The sequence below is a fragment of the Thunnus thynnus genome, chromosome 3, assembly GCF_963924715.1.
Source record: "Thunnus thynnus chromosome 3, fThuThy2.1, whole genome shotgun sequence".
Lineage (NCBI taxonomy): Eukaryota > Metazoa > Chordata > Actinopteri > Scombriformes > Scombridae > Thunnus > Thunnus thynnus.
In genome coordinates, this window is record NC_089519.1 from 11786883 (window position 1) to 11798069 (window position 11187).

Consider the following 11187-nt stretch of genomic DNA (forward strand, 5'->3'; position numbering starts at 1 on the left):
AATAGATTTGACTTTCTCTAGTGTACCAGAAAATATCCATTAAATACATTTACAGCAAATGGAGCACCTGCAATGCACTGTCCCTATTTTCTTCTTCAGTGTCTTTTTCCACTATTGCTTTTTTTACAGTATCACATGCAGTTATTAAGTTAGTTCAAAGTTTGAATGGTTTAGCCTCATGATGACCTCTAGAGGACAGTGGAGAGCTCTACACAGACTACAGACAGTAGACTAATACAAGTCTGCACATAGTTAACCAGGCAGTTGCATGAATTACTATGTTTACTGACAAACCTTAATGACTGAGGCCATTAGAGCTGTATAAAATATTCTGATTAGATGTGTAATTTATTTCTGTTTTTGCACAGAAATGTAGCCAACGTCTACATCAGGCTTCATACAAACAGATTAAGGGTGGTGATATAAAACAGGAAATCCAAAATGTATTTAATCCCACTTTAATAACTGCAGTTTCTAGCACAGTAGAATTCTATTGTATATTTTATCTCCAGGTCTCAGGGATTCAATACGTTGAATTAAATATACTTAATCGAAAATCCCTCACATTATCCTATAGTTCACAATTAGACAATTAAAGAGTATTACTGCGGTTATAACAGAGACCCATATGTCAGTGTGATTCCCGCCCTGGTCCCACCTGTTGCTTTACAGTGAGTGTGGAGAGAGTGAGGCGCTGATCTGCACTTCAGATGACAAACTGCGGCTCGGTGCAAGGTGTATCCCTGTCCTGCAGAGTCCCTGCACAGGAGGACTGTACTGTCTGGATCAGCTGGACGTTGCAAGGTAAATATCATTTTGGATCTAAATGGTACAGCAGGTGTTGGCGGAATCATGCGTGTTTGATCAAATGAATCAGGTGAGTTGATTCAATGCATCTACACAGAGAAATAGACGATCTAAAGGCATTATACTCATAGCTACGATATTACATGTCCAGTTCATATTGTGGTAATTGATAAATGCTGTTTAAAAACATGTGACAGGCACGTTTTGGAGCGGTTTTGTGCCCACGCTGTGTGTCAATACGCATAGATTAACTGTACTAATCTGGATTACAGTGAACACCGCCTGGCGATAACTGCCGCACTGTCTGCTATGTCTGCTGTCCTCATGTAGTGCAAATTTAACAAGAGACAGAAACACCAAATCCAGCCTATGGCAAATTTTACGCAATAACCACAGTCGAATAATTTTATGGCCCATTATTTAAGTAAAAGTAGAATAACCACAATGTAAAAATGCCCGATTAAAAGTCTTGATTCAAAATTGTATTTAAGTACAGAAGTATTTTCAGCAAATAGCTATAGCCTATTAAAATAAAAAATATTAATAATACAGAATGCTCCCTTTCTCAACAGTATATTAATATAGTATTAATTGAATTATAGGATTATTATTACTGATTAATGCATAAACACTATTTTGATGTTAGTAAATGTGGAGCTGCTACCATGTATTATTGGTTACTGTATAGGAATGCATTACATTTTCTAAATTAATATGTTTTCTATGTAAGATCTGAATCTGCAAGGAAACTAGTAAGTATATCAGAAAAATGTGGTGTTAATATTTCCCTCTAAACTGCACTGGAGTAAACTTAGAAAACAACAAAAATGGAAATACTCTACTCAAGTAAAGTGTAGGTACTTCACATCTACACTTAAGTACAGCAGATGAAGTTTGAACTTAATACAAACACAGATAACTGTCTCTATTTAAAAAAAGAAAAAAAAAAAAAAAAAAGATCAAGATTGACATTATCAGGTGACACTTTTTGGAGTTGAAACGGTACTTAGTGATTTTGTGTGACTAAAATGTTCCAGCCAAATGAGTTTAATTTATTTGAATGCAGGGCTTGTGAATCCAAATGTGTTCTCATATTCCAGCATAATCTCTGTGAGTGCTGTCATAGTGTGTTAGCAGCTGTTTCATGATTTACTCTTTGTTTGAGCTGCTTCAGGGTTTGTCTGACATTGTTCCTACAGGAACAAGGAGAGGGGACACTACATAAACATGGGGAGAAATGACATTTTTAGGGTGGTTATTCCCTTTAATGATGTACTTGGAGATTACCATGAGCAGAGTCAGTGAAGTAATTCTCACTGGGCTGAGTGAGTGATAATGGATATACTGTCAATTTGTATCAAGTATTAAGTGGACACTTCAAGACAGCAGCAAAGGACAAAGTAACTGTACTCATCACTGCTACAAGATTCATGGTTATCTCCCTCTGTGCTGTCTGGACTGTAGTCTAAGAAATGACTTGTTCAGGATCATCTTCATGCTTTAAAACTCATCAAACTGTACTTTTATATCACTGTACTGAGTACAATATTCACCACTTATCATTCTTTACACATTCTTTAAAAGCCACAGTAATTTGGCTGTAGAAAATGAGAATTTTATGCTGTAAATTTGTTGACATGGTTGATTGTGCAATATGTGTTTAATCTATTGAAATTGCTGCACAGATGATGCTCAGTCCTTTATCATGGCATGAAAAACTATGCTGCATCACGTTGTACTGTTTGAGCTGTAACTGCAACTGAAAAAGACTTGAATGTCTCCCTTACATCTCCTCTGTTTTTGTTGTGTATTGTAGAAACTTAAATCCTGCACAGATCTACAAGTTTCCAGGACAAACTGAAGGAAAGTCAAGAAACTGAAGCTGAATTGTAGGGACAGAAAATCAACAGAGTAAAAGAGAGAAACCAACAACTTTCTCAGAGGAATAAACTCAGACTGGAAGTAGTGTTTGGCCTTTGGACGACCTGAAGAGAGGAAGTGAAGCATGCAGGGGAACGAGGATGGTACGAGGCTGCGCTACAGGCTGACTCTGGCCTCTGGGATGCTGGAGTGTCTGTGTTTTGCCGGCGTGGTGTTTGGTTACGCCTCCCTGGTGTTTGTGCTGAAGGAGGAAGAATACTTCAGTAAGCTATGTGTCAGTGTTCAGGATATCAACGGCACACTGACCGGTAAAGGTGAGCGACTCTGGAGTTTGGATGTACACTAGTCTTTCTTTAAACAAGGTGCTCTACACCAACATGTAACTAAATAGAATCCATTTCTTGAAGAAAATGTGTGAGCTACTTGAAAGCAGTCGGCACAAATTTTTATTTCCCTAAGGCATCACTCGATTATCAAATGATGAATAATACCTAATGGTTACAAAATACAGGCACACTATGTTTAAACACTTTATATTTAAACTGTAGCAAAAAATACGAATGCTATCAATTAAAGATACATGAATTGATTTTTTGGCCACTTGGGGGAAGAAAACTTTAAAACACAGAAACAGGCACCCCTTAAGTAGTATAGCCTTTGTTGTCAGCTAGTGCTAATTTCTTACATACACACCCAGCAGAAACAGAGGAACATTATCATCCCATTGGAGTCAAGTTTCTATGCACCTGACAAATCTAATCTACATTACATTTATAGATTACATAATCTAGGTTACATTTTGGTGTCTGCCAAATCTTCAAAAAACATCTGGGTCATTAGTTGCTACATGTTCGACTTTCTCACACGTTTTCTGTTTGCCGAAACAGTGACATAAAAGAGGCCAAAAAGCTCTTTAGAGCTGCTGAGTTCTGTGACATTTGTTTGTGGATTTTATTTATTAGTACAACCCCTTTTACATGACACCATCATTTGATTCATCATTGAGATAAAAAATATTGATCAATGCAGCTTTAAATTAACCTATAGCATAAAGAGCATAAATGCAAAAGGATATCATTTTGAAAGTGGAAGATGTTAAAGTTAAACAATGCAATGTTTATACCACAATTCCTCCATACAGAGTACCACCTTCACTTACTTTGGAAACAATAGTTGGAAAAACAATGTCACCACTAGGTCCATTATGTAGTTTCCATCCTCGACCTGTTTTAAGGTCAACAGTGAACTTTCGATCTCAATTTTTAAGCCGACACGGACGAGAAGTCCTTAAAGTGTTTTAAAATAGAAAATTAAAATATGAACAATTCTATAACAGCTGGACAACTCCATCTGCTGAGGAGGATCATGTAATGTAATTGAAAGCTCCAGAACAGATACTAAATGGATCTTGTGGTGCTAATATGGTGATGTTCTCATCACTTTGGGTCTCATTGCTTAATATTTTCCTAAACTGCAAAAGTCAACAGCGTCTTTTCCTCCCCTCTGTTTGTCTCTGTCACAGACTGTAGCCATCAGGATGAGCAGTTCTCTCTGGTCTTCACCATCGCATCATTCCTCAACAACTTCCTGAATATAGTCAATGGCTACCTGTTTGATCGCTGTGGCACCATGGTGACCAGGCTGCTGGGAATGTGAGTTCATATCATTTGTTTCTTTCCAACCATGAAAAAAAGCTCTCCAGGATGTGGTCAAAGACCCCATCAGCATCAGTTTTTGTCAGGTCATCGCCATGTTGTTTGTCAAGACCAGATTATAGCTGACTGACCAACATATGTGGCTTTTACTTTAGTTTAAGAGACAATAGTCAGATCACAGACAGCATAATGAAACAAATGCTTAAAGAGTTCAAGCCACTGCTGCTTTGTCTTCAAATGGGCTTCAATAGCCAAAACAAGTGGCTGACAGTCTAAAATGAGCTGCATGGGATCCATGAGCTCAAATTCATATTTCAGTTTGCAGTTCAGTTATTTCTACAGTTTACAGTTGGAGTAAAGGGGGATCAGTGTTGGTTACAGAGATAGGGAGTGTCTGAAGGAGGCAGACAGATTATACTCAAACTCCTTTGACTCTAGAGTTTATTTGATCCTTATATATTCATAGTCAATATCAACACTTATATTTTATCAAAACAAGCTAAACACGACTGGCAAGCTGTCAAACGATGGATAGAGCCAGAGGGAAACACGTTATATCCCAGACTGAACCCTTTGACCCCAGACTTTCTGTCTGTAAATTGTATATTTTACTAAAAAAACATCTAATAGACTAGAGGTTCAAGTACGTCCTGCTGATACCAAAAATTGTGTTTACCATTTTAATATAGTAACAAACATGGAGCCAATTTGGAATTGTATGTTGTCTTGTTGTTTCTCTACACAAAGATACAGTGAGGAATGTTGATTTCTTGAGCTTTTTTGTTATACATTCACAATTGAGGTTACTTATTTAATCCTCACAGTGCACATGATTGCAGGTCACCAGGTTAACAGGTTCATCCAGGACAGGCAAACACAATGTGTTTTAAAAAATCAAACAGGGAATGAATGAAGGATATACCTACACATCTAAATGAAATCAGCTGAAGCAACACACATTCTGTTATGATCAAAATGAGGTCTTGCCACCAAAATATTAACTAAAATGAGAGAACCAAAAATTTGACTTCATAGTGTTCTTACAAAAGTTTATAAGGAACTGTGAAAATGCTTCTTAGCTCTCTAGTGTGTTGGACAAATGGCTGCTCTAAGTTCAGTCTTATTTTTCTCTCCAGATCTCTGTACACCACTGGAACCCTTCTTGTGGCCTTCTCTAGTGCAAGTAGGTGCACACATACATGCATACACAACATGCAGCAAATAACACCATCATGTGAGCACATTTCAGGTAGTTCACTCAACATTTTTCACGTTAAGCCAATTCATCATTAAGGTTAAAGGTATTAGGTAATATAAAAAGTGTAGTTTACATTATGGAAACACTTGTCTGTTGAACACAGGTCATTACTGTTGAAGGTGGGAGGATCTGTCACCAGCATTACTTCATGTCATACTGGTTTCCACTTGTTTGTTGCCATAATTCTTTCATAGTGGGAAAACATCTAGTATTCCTGTCACTTTTTATGCAGGTGTCTTTGTACTAACTTTCTGGATTTTTCAGAGAGCAGGCTGACAAATTTAAGCTTATCTTTGTCGTATGGTAGCCATTTTCTATCAATCAATCAATCAATCAATCTCTTCCCTTTGAAGTGGGTTATATTATATGCGGACACATACATTTTTATGCATATGGAAACGGGCAATGTGCAGCATTTATTTTAAAAAAAATTACGTGCTAAACCTAACAGCCATGTGTATACCAAAGTTCATGGCAATCCATCATTCATTTGTTGAGAAACGTCACTCTAGACCATAAATGTCAACCTCATGGTGATGCTGGCGGAAAAGTCTGAATATCACCAAAGTCATTAGGATTCATCATCTGTGCACCATAAATATCTCTACCAAATTTCATGGCATCCATTAAATAGTTGAGAGATTTCAGTGTGGACCAAATTGGTAGACCGACTGACTGACTTTGCCACAGAGGTGGATGTGGCACAGGAGGTAGAGAAGCTCATACACTAATCGGAAGATCAGCAGTTCGATCCTCGGCTCCTCCTGTCCATGTGTCGAAGTGTTCTTGGGCAAGATACTGAACCCCAAATTGCTCCACAGTTGGTGTGTTGGTGTGTGAACGCTCCTGATAAGCAGGTTGGCAGCTTGCATGGCAGCCTCTGCCATCAGTGTATGGATGTGTGTGTGAAAGGGTGAATGTTGGCATGCAGTGTAAAATGCTTTGAGTGGGTGGAAGACTAGAAAGGTGCTTTATAAGTGCAGTCCATTTACCATTTACTACCCCTCTAGCAAGGCTAAAATTTGTCATATAGCTGGAGATAGCTGTTAATCAATCATGTGAAATAAGTCCAAATGGCTCCTTGTTTAGTGCAGAAAAAAAATGGCAGTTATTTTTGCCATATCTCAGATGATTATGGGATATAATACAATACATAATTCATACCATACTGCCACAGGACCAAACTAACAAGGAAGTGTGTTTATAACAATTGACTCTACAGCAGTTCAGCTGTTCATCAGCGTTCAGACACCCAACTGTTACCTGCTTAACTAGCCGACATTGTGACCATTTAAATTAGTGTTAACTAATGGGAAGGGAATAACTTCTTAACTTAAAGGTTGATGAGTGTGCCTTCCACTGTCATGTAGCATTTTCAGAGCTGCTTTTCCCTGCCTTGTCCTGCATTGCTGTGGGAGGAATTCTGCTCCTTCTAACTAACATGCAGGTGAATACTCAGTAGTATTGGTAGATGAATATGTCAGCATAGAAACATACTGTAGAGCCTAAATGAAACTAATTATATTTCAAAAACTTTCTTTCCAAAAACCTATAAATTGTGTATCGATGAACTGTGTCTCTGTACGTCGGAAAGGTGGGCAACCTGTTTGCTGCTCATCGCTCCACCATCATCACCCTCTACAACGGTGCCTTTGACTCATCCTCAGCTGTGTTTCTCATCATCAAGGTAAAGTAATGTTATAATCCAGCAGCATCTGAAATCATTTACTAGATGGGTAGATATCAGAAAACAATTGCAGACACTATTCATGGTATTACAATAAAAGTAATATTATAAAGCACAGTAAAAGTCCTCTTTAAAGGATTGATCATTCACACTAGAGAGTCAGAGAGCTTGATTCAAAGTGGAAGACACGCTAAATAGTGGATAGTAAATGATTTCACACATAGCCAGAGACTATGTAAATCAAATATTTTGCCATGTCTGCTTTGAGGTGCAGTTCTTTTTCCTCAACAGCAAAAACACATGAAATCTGGTCTTTTTACACCAAATCCAATTCAACTTGTGGTTTGAAATGAAGTTTAAATGCAAAATTTGTGGGCATGTTGCTTTGTGTCTGTTTGACATACATATTTTTATTTGACATGCACATTAACTTCCTCTAAATTGCTGTTATCCATTTTCTTCAAGGTTTTAACCACTAATTTTCCTGCTTTCCAGGTTCTGTATGAACAGGGAGTCTCTCTGCACTCCTCCTTCTTTGTTTTGTCCTTCTGCAGTATCATACACCTTCTGCGGACCTTCCTGTTGATGCCCAGAGCCCACATCCCCTACCCTCTGCCCCAATACTACACCTATGGGTGAGAACATTACCTTGTCTCTGCAGCAGCTGCTGTATTTTCTCTGACATAATACATATCATATTTATGGTTGTGAGATGTTACTTTTCCTGATGCACAGATTGAACTGTGGAAAGGCGAACACTTACAATGTGGAGCAGTTTGAGAGGATGAGGGATGGCGGGATGACTGTTTCACAGGAGTCAAATGGGAGGGACAACACACCACCAGCACCTGAGGATGGAACAGCGGCACAAGACTCAGAAAAAGGTATTTAACCTCATTGTTGCCACCTCCTCCAGATTCACAATGTCAGAATTTCTGTTTATTTTCATAGCTGTGAAAAAATGACCATGTTAAGTAAACCAAACACCCACCAAAATATGTTTATAATATCACAAGTAGGAAATAGTACATTTATTAAACTTTGAGGCACATCTCAGTGTGGTCTTGCTTTCATTCATGCACAGTGTATGTCAGATTTCATGTGAATTTCCATGTGACATACACGGTTAAGTGGCGAGTTTCCGGAGCTGTGTGCTATCCTGGTTCTTTCTGTGGCACGTGCTGTGGTTATCCATCATGCAGCTGAGACACTACCTCTTCATCGGCACGCTCAATCCCATGCTCAACCGACTGGCCAACGATGACCCCAACCTGGGTAACTCATTGTAACAGACACTGAACATCTGTATTACACATTCTAACTGTCTATATTTAACTATACTTTGCATTCTTTGTTTCCCTCTGTGGCTGTTTTCTCCCTCAGTAAGTCAGTACACCAATGCTTTTGCCATGACTCAGCTGTGTGGAGTACTGTGTGCTCCCTGGAATGGACTCATCATGGACAGACACAAGGGGAAGCCTCTAGCTCCTGGTAAATCAGTGACCAGTGTTATAACTGCATGTGTGTGTGTGTATGTGCAACAGAACAACTTTACTCATTCCTTAAACATTTTCCCTTGTGTAGGAGAAACAGAGCAGGAGGCAGACCTGCGCTCCTCCTGTCTCTCCCTATTTCTGACCTCTCTGCAGTGCCTGCTGTTCTCTGTGTGCGCCTCCGTTCCTGTCCTCCCACTGCAGTACCTCACTTTTGTTCTACAAGTCCTCAATCGTTCCTTCCTGTATGGGGGAAATGCAGCCTTCATTAGCATCGCGTGAGTAGCTAACACGCAGACACATACAGGGGGAGCACAAAATAATATAAGACACAACTTACAACACAATAGTCCAGCAAAGAACACTAACTTGAGACAATGATCAGACGTGACACAATAGTCATTTCTGAGTCTGTAGTTTGTTGTGTTGTTGAACAAATATATAGTTTTGTGAAAACTGTTCCTGATAATGCAGTTTCCTGAGTTTGACAGACAGGTTGTCACCATGTTGTTCCAAACGTTACATTATTTTGCAGTGTCTGAAACTGTCTGGTCTCTTTGTGTCTCTGTAAGACGCATTGGTGCTTGAAAACTCACTTCATAAAGTACTATCTGTTAACTAATTTTCTAACCTGGCATACCTACCTTCTCTGAAGACTGAAGAGTTGAGGTACATAAGGTGCACAAATGTTACTTCTTTATTTTTCACTACAGTGAAATAAGCGCTGTCATAAAAGCTGAAATGCCATTGGACGTTTGACACATACACCTAATGAATACTGCTAGTAGTTTAAATACATGTATAACTGACAGGAGCAGCATGCCTCTGTTACTGCGACTTAAAGGAGCACTCCACTAGTTTTACACATTAAAATCAGTGTACTTGTCAGGAGGAGTACAACTCAGCCAGCAACAAGAGTTGTATGATAAATCAGATTCGGTGTGAGACTTCACATTTTTAATAGACCTGTGACACAAACTCTGGAGTTTGAAAGATGTGGGTGGTTGCCAGGCAGGGTAGGTCTAAAGAGATATGCTGTTCAACTATTGAGTTGCATTATGGGAATTCTAGGATCCAGTGTTTTTGGAGTTTGATACATGCTAGGGAATAAAAGTCAGGATATTTCAGCCTCTGTTGAATAGATTTTGACTCTTCTTTTTTTAATCTGTCTCTCAAAAGCTCTCCAACTTTATAAAAGTGCATTGCTAAATCACTGGAATACCTCTTTAAATAAGCCTAAAGTGCAGATTCATCAGTAGCAAACTGCAAAATTATATGTGTATGGAGGGGGAAGTGTCAGAAAATTATAATAAATGCAGAGAAGAGAGTATCAGTGGTCAAATGTTGACTGTCACCAGCATTGACTGAAATACATTTAATACAATGTGTACTTACACTTTTAACTATATCCTCAGTTAAATTAACACCTCTGACAGCATCAAATAACAAGTCTCTCTCTCTCTCTCAGTTTTCCAGCCTGTCACTTTGGGAAGCTGTTCGGCGTGGTGATGTCCGTATCTGCTGTCATCTCTCTGCTGCAGTACCCCTGCTTCGCTCTGGTCAGAGGAGCTCTGGGTGGAGACCCCTTTTTTGTAAGTGCTCAAGAAAGTTTAGTGAGTAGTTTTATTACAAAAAAGGATGAATATCAAATCCTTGTGGAGGACACATTTAGATAGAGAGCGCAAGAAATACTTTCTAAGGGACACTGACACTTTGATTGTGCCACTGAATTGATTTCAAAATGTGAGTCTACATGCACAACTAAATCAACAGAGTGGTGGCATAACTTTTATTGTCAGTAACTGACTTCAGCTAAATGAATAACTGTTGTTTTGATCTGTTACAGGTGGACATTGCTCTGACTATCCTTACTCTACTGGTGTTTATCCATCCAATCTACATCTTCACTCACTGTAGGAAATTAGCCCGCCACAGAGAGGACAACACGCAGAATGTCTCCTATAGCTCCAGACTGTCTGAAGCCAAGTTGTAGGGGGATAATAAAACCATTATTTTAGTCTCTGTTTAGATGTTTTACTTTTCAGGTTGTAAAATGCTTTTCTTGAAAGAAAGAAAAACATCTCTTCAGTGGCCAATCTGTTCCTGTTCATCATTTTTAACTAGAAAATAGAGATTACAAAGTTTTGTATACTAGTTTATTTTTTAATCAAAGTGCACTGATATAATTTCAAATGTTTTTAATGTCTGTGAGAACAGAAACACAAACTTCTTACATGTTTTGTACAATCCAAAATGTGTTCAGTTTAATAAAAAAATAAGTTGTTAAATGTAAATGTTTTTATTGACTGGGCTGATATGCAGACTGTTATGAGCACTTTACTGAGCTTAAATATGCTGTATACTGTATATTTGTTCATGTATTTATATTAACCACAGTACACAATA

General features: G+C 38.5%; 1 protein-coding gene across 2 annotated transcripts; it reads left to right on the forward strand.

The window, feature by feature from the left end:
• Positions 1 to 510: 510 nt before the first annotated feature.
• LOC137179500 (equilibrative nucleobase transporter 1-like) lies at positions 511 to 11069 on the forward strand. 2 transcript variants are annotated; one of them, XM_067584217.1, is made up of 13 exons: positions 518 to 804; positions 2624 to 3002; positions 4211 to 4340; positions 5480 to 5526; positions 6972 to 7048; positions 7196 to 7288; positions 7784 to 7923; positions 8024 to 8172; positions 8420 to 8563; positions 8672 to 8779; positions 8873 to 9059; positions 10250 to 10373; positions 10628 to 11069. In XM_067584217.1, the coding sequence occupies exons 2-13, from the start codon at positions 2813 to 2815 to the stop codon at positions 10772 to 10774; spliced, it is 1536 nt and encodes a 511-aa protein (XP_067440318.1). In that variant the 5' UTR covers positions 518 to 804; positions 2624 to 2812; the 3' UTR covers positions 10775 to 11069. The 2 variants fall into 2 exon arrangements, with proteins under 2 accessions (XP_067440317.1, XP_067440318.1); XM_067584216.1 differs by having other exon boundaries at positions 511 to 804; positions 8672 to 9059.
• The last annotated feature ends 118 nt before the right edge of the window (positions 11070 to 11187 follow it).